The sequence below is a fragment of the Pristiophorus japonicus genome, chromosome 11, assembly GCF_044704955.1.
Source record: "Pristiophorus japonicus isolate sPriJap1 chromosome 11, sPriJap1.hap1, whole genome shotgun sequence".
Taxonomy (NCBI): Eukaryota; Metazoa; Chordata; class Chondrichthyes; family Pristiophoridae; genus Pristiophorus; species Pristiophorus japonicus.
In genome coordinates, this window is record NC_091987.1 from 160,770,963 (window position 1) to 160,792,327 (window position 21,365).

A 21,365-nucleotide genomic window follows, 5' to 3' on the forward strand; every position below is an offset into this window, starting at 1 on the left:
AACACGGGGCTATCATTGGGAGAGTTAGAACACTGGGCTATCAATGGGAGAGTTAGAATACTGGGCTATCAATTAGAGATTTAGAACATTTGGCTATCAATGGGAGAATTAGAACACTGGTCTATCAATGGGAGAGTTAGAAAACTGGGCTATCAATGGGAGAGTGAAAACACTGGGCTATCAATGGGAGAGTTAGAACACTGGGCTATCGATGGGAGAATGAGATCACTGGGCGATCAATAGGAGAGTTAGAACGGTGGGCTATCAATGGGAGAGCGAGAACACTGAGCTATCAATGGGAGAGTGAGCACACTGGGCTATCGAAGGGAGAGTGAGAACATTCGGCTCTCTTTGGGAGAGTGAGTATTCTAGGCTATCAATGGGAGAGGTATAACACTGGGTTATCAATGGGAGAGTGAGAACACTGGGCTATCAATGGGAGCGTGAGAACACTGGGGTATCAATGGGAGAGTGAGAACACTGGGCTATCAATGGGAGAGTGAGAACAATGGGCTGTCAATGGGAGATTGAGAACACTTGGCTGTCAATGGGAGAGTTTGACCACAGGGCTATCAAAGGGAGAGTTAGAACATTGGGCTATCAATGGGAGAGTTTGAACACAGGGCTATCAAAGGGAGAGTTAGAACACTGGGCTATCAATGGGAGACTGAGAACACTGGGCTATCAATGGGCGAGTTAGAACAGTGGGCTATCACTGGGAGACTGAGAACACTGGGCTATCAATGGGCGAGTTAGAACACTGGGCTATCAATAGGAGAGTTAGAACCCTGGGATATCAATGGTAGCACGAGAACACTGGGCTATCAGTGGCCGAGTGGGACCACAGGGCTATCAATGGGAGAGTTAGAACACTGGGCTGTCACTGGGAGACTGAGAACACTGGGATATCAATGGGAGAGCGAGAACAGTGGGTTATCAATGATGGAGTTAATACATTTGGCTATCAATGAGAGAGTTGATACACTGGGTTATCAAAGGGAGAGAGAGAACACTTGGCTATCAATTGGAGAGTAGAACACTGGGCTATCAATGGGAGAGTTACAACACTGGTCTATCAATGGGAGAGTTAGAACACTGGGCTATAAATGCTGGAGTGAGAACACTGGGCTATCAATGGGAGAATTCGCACACTGAGCTATCAAGTGGGAGAGTGAGAACACTGGGCTATCAATGGGAGAGCGAGAACACTGGGCTATCAATGGGAGATCGACAACACTGGGCTATAAGTGGCCGAGTGGGACAACTGGGCTATCAATGGGAGAATTAGAACATTGAGCTATCAATGCGGGAGTTAGAACACTGGGCTATCAATTCGAAAGTTAGCACACTGAGCTATCAATGGGGGAGTGAGAACACTGCACTATCAATGGGAGAGTTATAACACTGGGCTATCAATGGGAAATTTAGAACAATGGGCTATCAATGGGAGAGTTAGAACACGGGGCTATCAATGGGAGAGAAAGAACACTGGGCTATCAATGGGAGAGTTAGAACACTGGACTATCAATGGGAGAGTTAGAACACTGGGCGATCAATGGGAGAGTTTGAACACTGGGCTATCAATGGGAGAGTTAGAACACTGGGCTATAACTGGGAGACTGAGGACACTGGGCTATCAATGGGCGAGTTAGAACACTGGGCTATAAATGCTGGAGTGAGAACACTTGACTATCAATGGGAGAGTTTGCACACTGAGCTATCAGAGGGAGAGTGAGAACATTGGGCGATCAATGTGAGATCGAGAACACTGGGCTATCAGTGGCCGAGTGGGACCACTGGGCTATCAATGGGAGAGGTAGATCACTGAGCTATTAATGGGAGAGTTAGAACACTGGGCTATCACTGGGAGACTGAGAACACTGGGCTATCAATGGGAGAGTTAGAACAGTGGGCTATCAATGGGAGAGTTAGAAAACTGGGCTATCAATAGGAGAGTGAGAACACTGGGCTATTAATGGTAGAGTTAGAACACTGGGCTATCGATGGGAGAATGAGAACACTGGGCTATCAATAGGCGAATTAGAACGGTGGGCTATCAATGGGAGAGCGAGAACACTGGGCTATCAATGGGAGAGTGAGAACAATGGGCTGTCAATGGGAGATTGAGAACACTTGGCTGTCAATGGGAGACTGAGAACACTGGGCTATCAATGGGCGAGTTAGAACATTGGGCTTTCAATGCTGGAGTGAGAACAGTTGGCTATCAATGGCAGAGTTAGCACACTGAGCTATCAGTGGGAGAGTGAGAACATTGGGCGATCAATGTGAGATCGAGAACACTGGGCTATCAGTGGCCGAGTGGGACCACTGGGCTATCAATGGGAGAGTTAGAACACTGGGCTATCACTGGGAAACTGAGAACACTGGGCTTTAAATGGGAGAGTTAGAACACTGGGCTATCAATGGGAGAGTTAGAACACTGGGATATCAATGGGAGAGCGAGAACACTGGGTTATCAATGATGGAGTTAATACATTTGGCTATCAATGAGAGAGTTGATACACTGGGTTATCAAAGGGAGAGAGAGAACACTTGGCTATCAATTGCAGAGTTAGAACACTGGGCTATCAATGGGAGAGTTACAACACTGGTCTATCAATGGGAGAGTTAGAAAACTGGGCTATCAATGGGAGAGTGAGAACACTGCGCTATTAATGGGAGAGTTAGAACACTGGGCAATCGATAGGAGAATGAGAACACTGGGCTATCAATGTGCGAGTGAGCACACTGGGCTATCGAAGGGAGTGTGAGAACATTGGGCTCTCTTTGGGAGATTGAGAACACACGGCTATCAATGGGAGAGGTAGAACACTGGGTTATCAATGGGAGAGTGAGAACACTGAGCTATCAATGGGAGAGTAAGAACAATGTGCTATCAATGGGAGATTGAGAACACTTGGCTGTCAATGGGAGAGTTTGACCACAGGGCTATCAAAGGGAAAGTTAGAACACTGGGCTATCAATGGGAGAGTTTGAACACAGGGCTATCAATGGGAGAGTTTGAACACAGGGCTATCAATGGGAGAGTTAGAACACTGGGCTCTCACTGGGAGACTGAGAACACTGGGCTGTCAATGGGAGAGTTTGACCACAGGGCTATCAAAGGGCGAGTTAGAACACTGGGCTATCACTGGGAGACTGAGAACACTGGGCTATCAATGGGCGAGTTAGAACACTGGGCTATAAATGCTGGAGTGAGAACAGTTGGCTATCAATGGCAGAGTTAGCACACTGAGCCATCAGTGGGAGAGTGAGAACATTGGGCGATCAATGTGAGATCGAGAACACTGGGCTATCAGTGGCCGAGTGGGACCACTGGGCTATCAATGGGAGAGTTAGAACACTGGGCTATCACTGGGAGACTTAGAACACTGGGCTTTCAATGGGAGAGTTAGAACACTGAGCTATCAATGGGAGAGTTAGAACACTGGGATATCAATGGGAGAGCGAGAACACTGGGTTATCAATGATGGAGTTAATACATTTGGCTATCAATGAGAGAGTTGATACACTGGGTTATCAAAGGGAGAGAGAGAACACTTGGCTATCAATTGCAGAGTTAGAACACTGGGCTATCAATGGGAGAGTTACAACACTGGTCTAGCAATGGGAGAGTTAGAAAACTGGGCTATCAATGGGAGAGTGAGAACACTGCGCTATTAATGGGAGAGTTAGAACACTGGGCAATCGATAGGAGAATGAGAACACTGGGCTGTCAATGGGAGAGTTTGACCACAGGGCTATCAAAGGGCGAGTTCGAACACTGGGCTACCACTGGGAGACTGAGAACACTGGGCTATCAATGGGCGAGTTAGAACACTGGGCTATAAATGCTGGAGTGAGAACACTTGGCTATCAATAGGAGAGTTTGCACACTGAGCTATCAGTGGGAGAGTGAGAACATTGGGCGATCAATGTGAGATCGAGAACACTGGGCTATCAGTGGCCGAGTGGGACCACTGGGCTATCAATGGGAGAGTTAGAACACTGGGCTATCACTGGGAGACTGAGAACATTGGGCTTTCAATGGGAGAGTTAGAACACTGGGCTATCAATGGGAGAGTTAGAACAGTGGGCTATCAATGGGAGAGCGAGAACACTGGGTTATCAATGATGGAGTTAATACATTTGGCGATCAATGAGAGAGTTGATACACTGGGTTATCAAAGGGAGAGAGAGAACACTTGGCTATCAATCGGAGAGTTAGAACACTGTGCTATCAATGGGAGAGTTACAACACTGGTATATCAATGGGAGAGTTAGAAAACTGGGCTATCAATAGGAGAGTTAGAACGGTGGGCTATCAATGGAAGAGCGAGAACACTGGGCTATCAATGGGAGAGTGAGCACACTGGGCTATCGAAGGGAGAGGGAGAACATTGGGCTCTCTATGGGAGAGTGAGAACTTTAGGCTCTCAATGGGAGAGGTAGAACACTGGGTTATCAATGGGAGAGTGAGAACACTGGTCTATCAATGGGAGCGTGAGAACACTGGGTTATCAATGGGAGATTGAGAACACTGGGCTATCAATGGGAGAGTGAGAACAATGGGCTGTCAATGGGAGATTGAGAACACTTGGCTGTCAATGGGAGAGTTTGACCACAGGGCTATCAAAGGGAGAGTTAGAACACTGGGCTATCAATGGGAGAGTTTGAACACTGGGCTATCAATGGGAGAGTTAGAACACTGGGCTATCACTGGGAGACTGAGAACACTGGGCTATCAATGGGCGAGTTAGAACACTGGGCTATCAATGATGGAGTGAGAACACTTGGCTATCAATGGCAGAGTTAGCACATTAAACTATCAGTAGGAGAGTGAGAACACTGGGCGATCAATGTGAGATCGAGAACACTGGGCTATCAGTGGCCGAGTGGGACCACTGGGCTATCAACGGGAGAGTTAGAACACTGGGCTATCACTGGGAGACTGGAAACACTGGGCTATCAATTGGAGAGTGAGAACATTGTGTTATCAATGGGAGAGTGAGAAAACTGTACTATCAATGGGAGAGTGAGCACATTGTGCTATCAGTGGTAGAGTGCGAACACTGGGCTATCAATGGGCGAGTTCAACACTGGGCTATAAATGCTGGAGTGAGAATACTGGGCTATCAATGGGAGAGTTAGCACACTGAGCTATCAATGGGAGAGTTCGAACACGGGGCTATCATTGGGAGAGTTAGAACACTGGGTTATCAATGGGAGAGTTCGAACACGGGGCTATCATTGGGAGAGTTAGAACACTGGGCTATCAATGGGAGAGTTAGAATACTGGGCTATCAATTAGAGATTTAGAACATTTGGCTATCAATGGGAGAATTAGAACACTGGGCTATCAATTGGAGAGTTAGAACATTGGGCTATCAACGGGAGAATTAGAGCACTGGACTATCAATTGGAGAGTTAGAACACTGGGCTATCCATGGGAGAGTTAAAACACTGGTCTATCAATGGGAGAGTTAGAAAACTGGGCTATCAATGGGAGAGTGAGAACACTGGGCTGTCAATGGGAAAGTTAGAACACTGGGCTATCGATGGGAGAGTGAGAACACTGGGCTGTCAATGGGAAAGTTAGAACACTGGGCTATCAATTGGAGAGTGAGCACACCGGGCTATCGAAGGGAGAGTGAGAACATTCGGCTCTCTTTGGGAGAGTGAGTATTCTAGGCTATCAATGGGAGAGGTAGAACACTGGGTTATCAATGGGAGAGTGAGAACACTGGGCTATCAATTGGAGCGTGAGAACACTGGGGTATCAATGGGAGAGTGAGAACACTGGGCTATCAATGGGAGAGTGAGAACAATGGGCTGTCAATGGGAGATTGAGAACTCTTGGCTGTCAATGGGAGAGTTTGACCACAAGGCTATCAAAGGGAGAGTTAGAACACTGGGCTATCAATGGGAGAGTTTGAACACAGGGCTATCAATGGGAGAGTTAGAACACTGGGCTATCACTGGGAGACTGAGAACACTGGGTTGTCAATGGTAGAGTTTGACCACAGGGCTATCAAAGGGAGAGTTAGAACACTGGGCTATCAATTGGAGACTGAGAACACTGGGCTATCAATGGGCGAGTTAGAACACTGGGCTATCAATAGGAGAATTAGAACACTGGGATATCAATGGCAGAGCGAGAACACTGGGCTACCAGTGGTCGATTGGGACCACTGGGCTATCAACGGGAGAGTTAGAACACTGGGCTATCACTGGGAGACTGAGAACACTGGGCTATCAATGGGAGAGTTAGAACACTGGGCTATCAATGGGAGAGTTAGAACACTGGGATATCAATGGGAGAGCGAGAACAGTGGGTTGACAATGATGGAGTTAATACATTTGGCTATCAATGAGAGAGTTGATACACTGGGTTATCAAAGGGAGAGAGAGAACACTTGGCTATCAATTGGAGAGTAGAACACTGGGCTATCAATGGGAGAGTTACAACACTGGTCTATCAATGGGAGAGTTAGAACACTGGGCTATAAATGCTGGAGTGAGAACACTGGGCTATCAATGGGAGAATTAGCACACTGAGCTCTCAATGCGGGAGTTAGAACACTGGGCTATCAATTCGAGAGTGAGCACATTGGGCTATCAATGGGAGAGTGAGAACACTGAGCTATCAATGGGAGAGTTAGCACACTGAGCTATCAATGGGGGAGTGAGAACACTGCACTATCAATGGGAGAGTTAGAACACTGGACTATCAATGGGAGAGTTAGAACACTGGGCTATCAATGGGAGAGTTAGAACACTGGGCTATCAATGGGAGAGTTAGAACACTGGACTATCAATGGGAGAGTTAGAACACTGGGCTATCAGTGGGAGAGTTTGAACACTGGGCTATCAATGGGAGAGTTAGAACACTGGGCTATCACTGGGAGACTGAGAACACTGGGCTATCAATGGGCGAGTTAGAACACTGGGCTATAAATGCTGGAGTGAGAACACTTGACTATCAATGGAAGAGTTTGCACACTGAGCTATCAGTGGGAGAGTGAGAACATTGGGCGATCAATGTGAGATCGAGAACACTGGGCTATCAGTGGCCGAGTGGGACCAATGGGCTATCAATGGGAGAGGTAGAACACTGAGCTATTAATGGGAGAGTTAGAACACTGGGCTATCACTGGGAGACTGAGAACACTGGACTATCAATGGGAGAGTTAGAACAGTGGGCTATCAATGGGAGAGTTAGAAAACTGGGCTATCAATGGGAGAGTGAGAACACTGGGCTATTAATGGTAGAGTTAGAACACTGGGCTATCGATGGGAGAATGAGAACACTGGGCTATCAATAGGAGAATTAGAACGGTGGGCTATCAATGGGAGAGCGAGAACACTGGGCTATCATTGGGAGAGTGAGCACACTGGGCTATCGAAGGGAGAGTGAGAACATTGGGCTCTCTATGGGAGAGTGAGAACTCTAGGCTATCAATGGGAGAGATAGAACACTGGGTGATCAATGGGAGAGTGAGAACACTGGTCTATCAATGGGAGCATGAGAACACTGGCGTATCAATGGGAGAGTGAAAACACTGGGCTATCAATTCGAGAGTGAGCACATTGGGCTATCAAAGGGAGAGTGAGAACACTGGGCTATCAATGGGAGAGATAGAACACTGGTCTATCAATGGGAGCGTGAGAACACTGGGGTATTAATGGGAGAGTGAGAACACTGGGCTATCAATGGGAGAGTGAGAACAATGGGCTGTCAATGGGAGATTGAGAACACTTGGCTGTCAATGGGAGAATTTGACCACAGGGCTATCAAAGGGAGAGTTAGAACACTGGGTTATCAATGGGCGAGTTAGAACATTGGGCTTTCAATGCTGGAGTGAGAACAGTTGGCTATCAATGGCAGAGTTAGCACACTGAGCTATCAGTGGGAGAGTGAGAACATTGGGCGATCAATGTGAGATCGAGAACACTGGGCTATCAGTGGCTGAGTGGGACCACTGGGCTATCAATGGGAGAGGTAGAACACTGAGCTATTAATGGGAGAGTTAGAACACTGGGCTATCAATGGGAGACTGAGAACACTGGGCTATCAATGGGAGAGTTAGAACAGTGGGCTATCAATGGGAGAGTTAGAAAACTGGGCTATCAATGAGAGAGTTAATACATTGGGCTATCAATGAGAGAGTTAATGCACTGATCTATCAAAGGGAGAGTGAGAACACTTGGCTATCAATTGGAGAGTTAGAACACTGGTCTATCAATGGGAGAGTTAGAAAATTGGGCTATCAATAGGGGAGTTAGAATGGTGGGCTATCAATGGGAGAGCGAGAACACTGGGCTATCAATGGGAGAGTGAGCACACTGGGCTATCAAAGGGAGAGTGAGAACATTGGGCTCTCTATGGGAGAGTGAGAACTAGGCTATCAATGGGAGAGGTAGAACACTGGGTTATCAATGGGAGAGTGAGAACACTGGGCTATCAAAGGGAGAGTGAGAACACTGGGCTATCAATGGGGAAGTTAGAACACTGGGCTATCAAATGGAGAGTGAGAACACTGGGCTATCAATGGGAGAGTTAGAACATTGGGCTATCAATGGGAGAGTGAGAACACTGGGCTATCAATGGGAGAGTGAGAACACTGGGCTATCAATGGGAGAGTGAGAACATTAGGCTATCAATGGGAGAGTTAGAACGGTGGGCTATTAATGGGAGCGCAAGAATACTGGGCTATCAATGGGAGAGTGAGCACACTGGGCTATCGAAGCGAGAGTGAGAACATTGGGCTCTCTGTGGGAGAGTGAAAACTCTAGGCTATCAATGGGAGAGGTGAAACACTGGGTTATCAATGGGAGAGTGAGAACACTGGGCTATCAATGGGAGCGTAAGAACACTGGGGTATCAATGGGAGAGTGAGAACACTGGGGTATCAATGGGAGAGTGAGAACACTGGGCTATCAATGGGACAGTTGAACACTGGGCTATCAATTCGAGAGTGAGCACATTGGGCTATCAAAGGGAGAGTGAGAACACTGGGCTATCAATGGGAGAGATAGAACACTGGTCTATCAATGGGAGCGTGAGAACACTGGGGTATTAATGGGAGAGTGAGAACACTGGGCTATCAATGGGAGAGTGAGAACAATGGGCTGTCAATGGGAGATTGAGAACACTTGGCTGTCAATGGGAGAATTTGACCACAGGGCTATCAAAGGGAGAGTTAGAACACTGGGTTATCAATGGGCGAGTTAGAACATTGGGCTTTCAATGCTGGAGTGAGAACAGTTGGCTATCAATGGCAGAGTTAGCACACTGAGCTATCAGTGGGAGAGTGAGAACATTGGGCGATCAATGTGAGATCGAGAACACTGGGCTATCAGTGGCTGAGTGGGACCACTGGGCTATCAATGGGAGAGGTAGAACACTGAGCTATTAATGGGAGAGTTAGAACACTGGGCTATCAATGGGAGACTGAGAACACTGGGCTATCAATGGGAGAGTTAGAACAGTGGGCTATCAATGGGAGAGTTAGAAAACTGGGCTATCAATGAGAGAGTTAATACATTGGGCTATCAATGAGAGAGTTAATGCACTGATCTATCAAAGGGAGAGTGAGAACACTTGGCTATCAATTGGAGAGTTAGAACACTGGTCTATCAATGGGAGAGTTAGAAAATTGGGCTATCAATAGGGGAGTTAGAATGGTGGGCTATCAATGGGAGAGCGAGAACACTGGGCTATCAATGGGAGAGTGAGCACACTGGGCTATCAAAGGGAGAGTGAGAACATTGGGCTCTCTATGGGAGAGTGAGAACTAGGCTATCAATGGGAGAGGTAGAACACTGGGTTATCAATGGGAGAGTGAGAACACTGGGCTATCAAAGGGAGAGTGAGAACACTGGGCTATCAATGGGGAAGTTAGAACACTGGGCTATCAAATGGAGAGTGAGAACACTGGGCTATCAATGGGAGAGTTAGAACATTGGGCTATCAATGGGAGAGTGAGAACACTGGGCTATCAATGGGAGAGTGAGAACACTGGGCTATCAATGGGAGAGTGAGAACATTAGGCTATCAATGGGAGAGTTAGAACGGTGGGCTATTAATGGGAGCGCAAGAATACTGGGCTATCAATGGGAGAGTGAGCACACTGGGCTATCGAAGCGAGAGTGAGAACATTGGGCTCTCTGTGGGAGAGTGAAAACTCTAGGCTATCAATGGGAGAGGTGAAACACTGGGTTATCAATGGGAGAGTGAGAACACTGGGCTATCAATGGGAGCGTAAGAACACTGGGGTATCAATGGGAGAGTGAGAACACTGGGGTATCAATGGGAGAGTGAGAACACTGGGCTATCAATGGGACAGTTGAACACTGGGCTATCAATGGAGAGTGAGAGCAGTGGGCTATCAATGGGAGAGTGAGAACACTGGGCTGTCAATGGGAGAGTTAGACCACGGGGCTATCAAAGGGAGAGTGAGAACACTGGGCTATCAATGGGAGAGTGAGAACACTGGGCTATCACTGGGAGACTGAGAACACTGGGCTGTCAATGGGCGAGTTAGAACACTGGGCTATAAATGCTGGAGTGAGAACACTGGGCTATCAATGGTAGAGTCAGAAAACTGGGCTATCAATGGAACAGTGAGAACACTGGGCTATCAATGGGAGAGTTAGAACAGTGGGCTATCAACGGGAGAGCGAGAACACTGGGCTATCAATGGGAGATTGAGAAGACTGGGTTATCAATGATGGAGTTAATACATTTGGCTATCAATGAGAGAGTTAATACACTGGATTATCAAAGGGAGAGTGAGAACACTGGTCTATCAAAGGGAGAGTGAGAACACTGGGCTATCAATGGGAGAGTTAGAACACTGGGCTATCACTGAGAGACTGAGAACACTGGGCTATCAATGGGCGAGTTAGAACACTGGGCTATAAATGCTGAAGTGAGAACACTGGGCTATCAATGGTAGAGTTAGCACACTGAGCTATCAGTAGGAGAGTGAGAACACTGGGCTATCAATGGGAGATCGAGAACACTGGGCTATCAGTGGCCGAGAAGGGACCACTGGGCTATCAATGGGAGAGTTAGAACACTGAGCTATCAATGGGAGAGTTAGAACACTGGGCTATCAAGGGGAGAGTTAGGACACTGGGCTATCACTGGGAGAGTTAGAACACTGGGCTATCAATGGGAGAATTACAACTTTGGGCTATCAATGAGAGAGTTAATACATTGGGCTATCAATGAGAGAGTTAATGCACTGATCTATCAAAGGGAGAGTGAGAAACTTGGCTACCAATTGGAGAGTTAGAACACTGGGCAATCAATGGGAGAGTTACAACACTGGTCTATCAATGGGAGAGTTAGAAAATTGGGCTATCAATAGGAGAGTGAGAACACTGGGCTATCAATGGGAGAGTTAGAACTCTGGGCTATCAATGGGAGAGTGAGAACAATGGGCTATCAATAGGGGAGTTAGAATGGTGGGCTATCAATGGGAGAGCGAGAACACTGGGCTATCAATGGGAGAGTGAGCACACTGGGCTATCAAAGGGAGAGTGAGAACATTGGGCTCTCTATGGGAGAGTGAGAACTAGGCTATCAATGGGAGAGGTAGAACACTGGGTTATCAATGGGAGAGTGAGAACACTGGGCTATCAAAGGGAGAGTGAGAACACTGGGCTATCAATGGGGAAGTTAGAACACTGGGCTATCAAATGGAGAGTGAGAACACTGGGCTATCAATGGGAGAGTTAGAACATTGGGCTATCAATGGGAGAGTGAGAACACTGGGCTATCAATGGGAGAGTGAGAACACTGGGCTATCAATGGGAGAGTGAGAACACTAGGCTATCAATGGGAGAGTTAGTGCACTAGAGCATTCATTGCAGAGTTCGGGGTCTGAAACTTCGATGGGAAGCTTATAGGATTAGAAGGATAGATTTCAGTTGGAGACATACACCAAAAGGATTGGTTTCGATTGGCCACATGTCATTTGTCATTCTGTTTATAATATTGGAAATGGATTGTAACTTACTTGCCAGTGTGTAACTGGGATTTTCCTCCCCCAGTCTTTTTGCCTGAGCTTCTAAGAAAACCCTGAAGTTAATTCCATTGGCACGAGATGAGTCGCTGAAAAAGCGGGATGGAATTTTCGCTGTAATATTGGGCTCCTCCATCCCAAAGCCAAGGTTGTACAGAATCTCCTCAGGATCGTCTTTATACATATCGAGTATTTCAGAGACACTAGGAACAAAGAATACGCAGACTGAGTAAATGCACCATCACCAATGATATATATGTGGACTTGTATTTACTCAGGACAGCCACCAGAGCGCTCATCCCCTGGAGTCCCAAAGGATCCCATAATCCCTTGGGAGCACAGGTATATAAGGAGGCTCCACAGATTGGAGAAGCACTCTGGAGATCTGCAATAAAAGACTAAGGTCACACTTTACTTTGAGCTCACAGTTCAGTCTGACTATTTCTCCATACACAACAACTGGTCACGAGATAAGATAGCGAATCCAAAACTGCAGAGAACTGGAGAAATTCTTGGAGGGAGATGATTGGGAAACTTTTATGGAGCGACTCGACCAATACTTCGTGGCCAACGAGCTAGATGGGGAAGAGAATGCTGCCAAACGCAAGGCGATCCTCCTCACCCTCTGTGGGGCACCAACGTATGGCATCATGAAGAATCTGCTCTCTCCAGCGAAACCCACGGACAAATCGTATGACGATTTGTGCAAGCTGGTCTGAGAGCATTTGAACCTGAAGGAAAGCGTTCTGATGGTGAGATACCGGTTCTACACCTACAAAATGTCTGAAGGCCAGGAAGTGGTGAGTTATGTCGTCGAGCTAAGACGCCTTGCAGGACATAGCAAATTTGAAGGACATTTGGAGCACATGCTCAGAGACTTTTTCGTACTTGGCATTGGCCACAAAACCATATTTCGCAAACTTTTGACTGTAGAGACCCCAACCTTGAGTAAGGCCATAGCGATAGCCCAGGCGTTCATTGCCACCAGTGACAATACAAAGCAAATCTCTCAGCACAAAAGTGCTGCTACAAGTATTGTGAACAAAGTGATGTTGTTTTCGAATCATAACATACAAGGCAGGTCACACGTACCTGCAGCTGCATGACCGCAGATAACTCAGAGTCCACCATCAAGGGTGATGAATGCAAGGCCATTAACACCTTGTTGGCACTGCGGGGGTGATCATCGTTTCCATTCATGCCAATTCAAAGAGTACATTTGCAGGGGCTGTGGAACAATGGGACACCTCCAATGCGTGTGCAGGCAAGCTGCAAAGCCTGTTAAACCTGCATACCACTATGTTGCAGAGGAGGACAGATCCACGGAGGATCACGATGAACCAGTGCCTCAGACTGAGGAGGCAGAGGTACATGGGGTGCACACATTCACCATGAATTGTCCCCCGATAATGCTGAATGTCGAACTAAATGGACTCCCGCTGTCAATGGAGCTGGACACAGGGGCGAGCCAGTCCATCATGGGCAAAAAGACTTTCGAAAGGTTGTGGTGCAACAAGGCCTCAAGGCCAGTCCTAACTCCAGTTCACATGAAACTAAGAACTTACACGAAATAACTGATTCCTGTAATCGGCAGCGCTACCGTAAAGGTCTCCTACGATGGTGCGGTGCACAAGCTAGCACTTCTAGGTGATACTGGGCGATGGAAGCAAAGAGTAGGAGTAAATGAGTACTTTTCAGAATGGCAGGCAGTGACTAGTGGGGTACCGCAAGGTTCTGTGCTGGGGCCCCAGCTGTTTACATTGTACATTAATGATTTAGACAAGGGGATTAAATGTAGTATCTCCAAATTTGCAGATGACACTAAGTTGGGTGGCAGTGTGAGCTGCGAGGAGGATGCTGTGAGGCTGCAGAGTGACTTGGATAGGTTAGGTGAGTGGGCAAATGCATGGCAGATGAAGTATAATGTGGATAAATGTGAGGTTATCCACTTTGGTGGTAAAAACAGAAAGACAGACTATTATCTGAATGGTGACAGATTAGAAAAAGGGAAGGTGCAACGAGACCTGGGTGTCATGGTACATCAGTCATTGAAGGTTGGCATGCAGGTACAGCAGGCGGATAAGAAAGCAAATGGCATGTTGGCCTTCATAGCGAGGGGATTTGAGTACAGGGGCAGGGAGGTGTTGCTACAGTTGTACAGGGTGACGCCACACCTGGAGTATTGTGTACAGTTTTGGTCTCCTAACTTGAGGAAGGACATTCTTGCTATTGAGGGAGTGCAGCGAAGATTCACCAGACTGATTCCCGGGATGGTGGGACTGACCTTTCAAGAAAGACTGCATCAACTGGGCTTGTATTCACTGGAGTTCAGAAGAATGAGAGGGGGCCTCATAGAAACGTTTAAAATTCTGACGGGTTTAGACAGGTTAGAAGCAGGAAGAATGTTCCCAATGTTGGGGAAGTCCAGAACCAGGGGTCACAGTCTAAGGATAAGGGGTAAGCCATTTGGGACCGAGATGAGGAGAAACTTCTTCACCCAGAGAGTGGTGAACCTGTGGAATTCTCTACCACAGAAAGTAGTTGAGGCCAATTCACTAAATATATTCAAAAGGGAGTTAGATGAAGTCCTTACTACTCGGGGGATCAAGGGGTATGGCGAGAAAGCAGGAAGGGGGTCCTGAAGTTTCATGTTCAGCCATGAACTCATTGAATGGCGGTGCAGGCTAGAAGGGCTGAATGGCCTGCTCCTGCACCTATTTTCTATGTTTCTATGTTTCTATGGTCCCACACTGCTCGGCAGGAGCTGGCTGGGAAAGATACGCTGGAACTGGAACGACGTTCGAGCGCTATCACCTGCTGACGACACTTCGTGTGCCCAGGTCTTAAACAAATTTCCTTCGCTGATCAAACCAGGCATTGGGAAATTCCAAGGAGCAAAAGTGCAGATCCACCTAATTCCGGGGGCGCGACCCATCCATCACAAGGTGAGAGCAGTACCGTGCACAATGAGAGAAAGGGTAGAGATCGAGCTAGACCGGCTGCAACAAGAGGGCATCATTTCATCGATCGAGTTCAGCCAGGCCAGTCCTATTGTCCCAGTCCTCAAGGGAGATGACACCATCAGAATCTGTGGCAATTACAAAATAACTATCAATCGTTTCTCCCTGCAGGACCAATACCCACTACCAAAAGCCGATGATCTCTTTGCAACACTGGCGGGAGGAAAGACGTTCACGAAGCTGGATCTGACTTCAGCCTACATGACGCAGGATCTGGAGGAATCATCGAAGGCCCTCACCTGCATCAACAAGCACAAAGGTCTCTTTGTTTATAACAGATGCCCATTTGGAATCCAATCAGCGGCGGTGATATTCCAGAGAAACATGGAAAGTTTACTGAAGTCAGTCTCGCACACCGTGGTCTTCCAGGACGACATCTTGGTCACAGGTCGGAACATTGTCGAGCACGTGTAGAACCTGGAGGAGGTTCTTAGTCGACTCAACCGCGTGGGGCTCAGGTTAAAATGCTCGAAGTGCGTTTTCCTGGCACCTGAAGTGGAGTTCCTGGGAAGGAGGATTGCAGCGGATGGCATAAGCCCACCAACGCGAAGATGGAGGCAATCAAGAACGCACTGAGGCCATAGAAAGTGACAGAGCTGTGGTCTTTTCTGGGACTCTTGAACGACTTTGGTAACTTCTTACCGGGTCTCAGCACCCTGCTAGAACCACTACATGTCTTACTATGAAAAGGGGGCAAATGGGTTTGGGGCAAAAGCCAAGAAAATGCCTTTGTAAAAGCGAGAAAATTGTTATGCTCAAACAAATTACTTGTGTTGTATGATCCATGTAAGTGTTTGGTCCTAGCATGTGATGCATCGTCATATGGCGCCGGATATGTATTGCAACAAGCTAATGATTTTGGGAAACTGCAACCGGTTGCTTATGCATCCAGGAGCCTGCCTAAGGCTGAGCGAGCATACAGCATGATTGAGAAAGAAGCGTTAGTGTATGTCTATGGGGTAAAGAGAATGCATCAATACCTGTTTGGGCTAAAATTCAAATTGGAAACTGACCATAAGCAACTTTTCTCCCTGAGTAAAGGGATAAATACCAACGCATCGGCCCGCATCCAGAGATGGGAACTCACGTTGTCTGCATACAAGTACACATTCCGCCACAGGCCAGGCACAGAAAACTGCGCCGATGCTCTCAGTAGGCTGCCATTTCCCACTACGGGGGTGGAAATGGCGCAGCCCACAGATCTAGCCATGATTATGGAAGCATTTGAGAGTGAGCAATCACTTGTCACTGCCCGGCAGATCAAAACCTGGACAAGCCAGAGCCCCTTATTATCTATAGTCAAAAGCTGTGTGCTTCACGGGAGCTGGTCCAATGTCGCAGTGAAAATGCAGGAAGAGATAAAGCCGTTCCAGTGGCGCAAAGATGAAATATCTATCCAGGCAGACTGCCTTCTGTGGGGAAATCGAATAGTGGTCCCCAAGAAGGGCAGAGACACCTTCACCTCCGCAGTACCCACCCAGGCGTCATAATGATGAAAGCGATAGCCAGATCTCACGTGTGGTGACCCGGTATCGATGCGAACTTAGAGTCCTGCGTTCACAGATGTAATCCATGCTTGCAGTTAAGCAATGTACCAGGGAGGTGCCACTAAGTTTATGGTCTTGGCCTCCAAACCGTGGTCTCGGGTACACGTCGATTATGCAGGCCCATTCTTGGATAAAATGTTCCTTGTGGTTGTCGACGGGCACTCCAAGTGGATTGAATGTGAGATAATGTCGGCTAGCACGTCCGCTGCCACTACTGAAAGCCTGCGGGCCTTGTTTGCCACACACGGCTTACCCGATGTCCTGGTGAGCGACAACAGGCCATGTTTTACTAATGCTGAATTCAAAGAATTCATGACCCGTAACGGGATCAAGTATGTCACATCTGCCCCATTTAAATCAGCGTCCAATGGTCAGGCAGAGAGAGCAGTGCAAACCATCAAGCGAGGCTTGAAGAGGGTAACTGAAGGCTCATTGCAGACTCGCCTATCCCGAGTCCTGCTTAGCTACTGCACAAGACCCCACTCACTCACTGGGATCCCACCTGCTGAACTGCTCATGAAAAGAGCACTTAAGACAAGGCTCTCGTTCGTTCACCCTGATCTACATGAACAGGTAGAAAGCAGGCGGCTTCAACAAAGTGCATGCCATGATAGAGCAAATGTGTCACACGAGATTGAAATCAATGATCCTGTATTTGTATTAAATTATGGACAAGGTCCCAAGTGGCTTCCAGATACTGTCATTGCCAAAGAGCGGGGTGTTTCAGGTCAAACTTTCAAATGGAGTCATTCATCGGAAACACTTGGACCAAATCAAACTCAGATTCACAGACTACCCTGAATAACCCACCTTGGAACCTACCTTTTTTGATCCCCCAACATACACACCAGTGGCAACCGGCACCACGGTTGACCACAAAGCAGAACTCATCATCCAAAGCAGCCCTGCAGGGTCCAACACACCAGGCTGCCCAGCAAGGCCAACTGCACAGCAGCCCAGCGAGGGCTCAATAAATTATTCAATAACACCAGCTTTCACACCGAGATGAGTAACCAGGGCAAGAAGGGCCCCAGATCGACTCAGATTGTAACTATTGACTTTGGGGGGGGGGAGTGTTGTTATATATGTGGACTTGTATTTACTCTGTACAACCACCAGAGGGCTCATCCCCTGGAGTCCCAAGGGATCCCATAATCCCTTGGGAGCACAGGTATTTAAAGAGGCTTCACAGGTTGGAGAGGCACTCTGCAGACCTGCAATAAAAGACTAGGGTCACACTTTACTTTGAGCTCACAGTGTTCAATCTGACTCTTTCTCCATACACAACCAACATCTTCATTTCATATCCAGCAAGAGTGAAGAGGAATGAGACTGTTATCTGAGAATTATTTGTGGGGATTGTTGTCTGTCATTCTCACATGTTTCATGTTGCTAACCCTGAAAGGATCAGTGATCAGAGAAGCTGCACAGGCACAAATCAAGTTTGCAAATCAGGACGTTGAACCAAGTGTTGGTGCTTTTCCTGCACATTGTCACTGACGCTGTGCAATCACCGCCCAGCTTGCGAAATAGGAAGCGGACAAACAAAAACATAATCAGAGAATAATCCATATACATTGCGCAGTTAGTATTCGCTGAACAGCCCCAAATCAGGTGACGGTATCATAGTTTCCAGAGATTTAGATTACCTGTGGAAAACGACATGGAGTAGAAGTACTTAATTGGAGGTGGGACAATTTCAGTGGGTTAAGAATGGATCTGGCCCAGGTAAATTAGAATCAAAGATTGGCAGGCAAAACTGTAATCGAACAATGGGCTGCCTTTAAAGAAGAGATAGTTTGGATCCATTCCCACGAGGGGGAAAGGTAAGGCAACCAAAGCCAGAGCTCCCTGGATGATGAAAGAGAGAGTAACGATGAAGCAGAAAAAGTGGGGGTATGACATTTGTCAGGTGGAGAATACAAGTGAGAACCAGGCTGAATATAGAAAGTTCAGAGATAAGTGAAAAAGGAAATAACAGGGGCAAAGAGAGGGTTTGAGAACAGATTGGCAGCTAACATAAAAGGGAATCCAAAAGTCTTCTATAGGCATGTAAATAGTAAACAGGCAGTAAGGGGAGGGGTGAGACTGGTTCGGGACCAAACTGGAGACCTACGCATGGAGGCAGAGGGCATGCCTGAGGTACGAAATGAGTATTTTGTATCTGTATTTATCAAGGAAGATGCTGCCAAAGCCATAGTGAAAGAGGAGGTAGTTGAGATACTGGATAGGATAAAGAGAAGGTACTAGAAAGGCTGGCTGTACTTGAAGTAGATAAGTCACCATGACCAGATGGGATGCATCTTAGGATGCTGAGGGAAGTAAAGGTGGAAATCGCGTAGGTACTGGCCATAATCTTCTAATCCTCTTTAGATAAGGGGCTGGTGCCAGAGGACTGGAGAATTGTAAATGTTACGCCCTTGTTCAAAAAAGGGTGCAAGGATAAACCCAGCAACTTCAGGTGACCTCGGTAGTGGGGAAGCTTTTAGAAACGATAAGAGGTCAAAATAACAGTCACTTGGACAAGTGTGGATTAATTAAGGAAAGCCAGCATGGATTTGTTAAAGGCAAATCGTGTTTAACCAACTTGATTGAGTTTTTTGATGAGGTAGCAGAGGGCTGATGTGGTGAAATGGATTTCCAAAAGGCGTTTGATAAAGTGCCACATAATAAGCTTGCCAGCAAAGCTGAAGCCCATCGAATAAAAGGGACACTGGCAGCATGGATACGAAATTGGCTCAGTGACAGGAAACAGAGAGTAATGGTGAACGGTTGTTTATCGGACTGGAGGAAGGTATACAGTGGTGTTCCCCAGGGGTTTGTACTAGGACCACTGCTTTTCTTGATATATAAATGACTTGGATGAATACGTGGCTTGAGGAGTGGTGCAGAAGGGAGGGATTCAAATTCCTGGGACACTGGAACCAGTTCTGCAGGAGGTGGGACCAGTACAAATAGGACGGTCTCCACCTGGGCCGGACCAGAACCAATGTCCTGGGGGAGTGTTTGCTGGTGCTGTTGGGGAGGGATTAAACTAATATGGCAGGGGGATGGGGATCCATGCTGGGAGACAGAGTGAAGTAGATTGGGGGCAGAAGCAAAAGATAAAAAGAAGAAAAGTAAAAGTGGAGGGCAGAGAAACCCTAGGCAAAAATCAAAAAGGCCACATTACAGCAAAATTCCAAAATGGCAAAGTGTGTTAAAAAGACAAGCCTGATGGCTCTGTGCCTCAATGCGAGGAGTATTCATAATAAGGTGGACGAATTAACTGCACAGGCAGCAATTAATGAACATGATATAATTGGCATCACGGAGACATGGCTCCAGGGTGACCAAGGCTGGGAACTCAACATCCAGGGCTATTCAACATTCAGGAAGGATCGACAGAAAGGAAAAGGAGGTGGGGTAGCATTGCTGGTTAAAGAGGAAATTAATGCAATAGTAAAGAAGGACATTAGCTTGGATGATGTGGAATCTGTATGGGTAGAGCTGCTGAACACCAAAGGACAGAAAACGCTAGTGGGAGTTGTGTACAGACCACCAAACAGTAGTAGTGAGATTGGGGACAGTATCAAACAAGAAATTAGGGATGCATGCAATAAAGGTACAGCAGTTATCATGGGCGACTTTAATCTACATATAGATTGGGCTAACCAAACTGGCAGCAATACGGTGGAGGACGATTTCCTGGAGTGTATTCGGGATGGTTTTCTTGACCAATATGTCGAGAAACCAGCTAGAGGGCTGGCCATCCTCGACTGGGTGATATGTAATGAGAAAGGACTAATTAGCAATCTTGTTGTGCAAGGCCCCTTGGGGAAAAGTGACCATAATATGGTAGAATTCTTTATTAAGATGGAGAGTGACACAGGTAATTCAGAGACTAGGGTCCTGAACTTAAGGAAAGGTAACTTCGACGGTATGAGGCGTGAACTGGCTAGAATAGACTGGCAAATGATACTGAAAGGGTTCACAGTGGATAGGCAATGGCAAACATTTAAAGATCACATGGATGAACTTCAAAAATTATACATCCCTGTCTGGAGTAAAAATAAAACGGGGAAAGTTGCTCAACCGTGGCTCACAAGGGAAATTAAGGATAGTGTTAAATCCAAGGAAGAGGCATATAAATTGGCTAGAAAAAGCAGCAAACCTGAGGACTGGGAGAAATTTAGAATTCAACAGAGGAGGACAAAGGGTTTAATTATGAGGGGGGAAATAGAGTATGAGAGGAAGCTTGCCGGGAACATAAAAACTGACTGCAAAAGCTTCTATAGATATGTGAAGAGAAAAAGATTAGTGAAGACAAACATAGGTCCCTTGCAGTCAGATTCAGGTGAATTTATAATGGGGAACAAAGAAATGGCAGACCAGTTGAACAAATACTTTGGTTCTGTCTTCATGAAAGCAGGCACAAATATCTTCTGGAAGTACTAGGGGACAGTGGGTCTAGTGAGAAGGTGGAACTGAAGTATATCCTTATTAGGAGGGAAATTGTGTTACGGAAATTGATGGGATTGAAGGCCAATAAATCCCTGGGGTCTGATAGTCTGCATCACAGAGTACTTGAGGAAGTGGCCCTAGAAATAGTGGATGCATTGGTGATCATTTTCCAATAGTCTATTGACTCTGGATCAGTTCCTATGGATTGGAGGGTAGCTAATGTAACATCTCTTTTTAAAAAAGGAGGGAGAGAGAAAACGGGTAATTATAGATTGGTTAGCCTGACATCAATAGTGGGGAAAATGTTGTAATCAATTACT

General features: G+C 46.8%; 1 protein-coding gene across 3 annotated transcripts in view; it reads right to left on the bottom strand.

The window, feature by feature from the left end:
• tespa1 (thymocyte expressed, positive selection associated 1) overlaps positions 1-21,365 on the bottom strand; it is a 235,133-nt gene that overhangs the window by 59,264 nt on the left and 154,504 nt on the right. For all 3 annotated transcript variants that reach the window (XM_070894212.1, XM_070894214.1, XM_070894211.1), the window contains exon 10: positions 12,030-12,238. In XM_070894212.1, the coding sequence (XP_070750313.1) occupies positions 12,030-12,238 (209 nt within the window). The remainder of the gene's footprint in view (positions 1-12,029; positions 12,239-21,365) is intronic.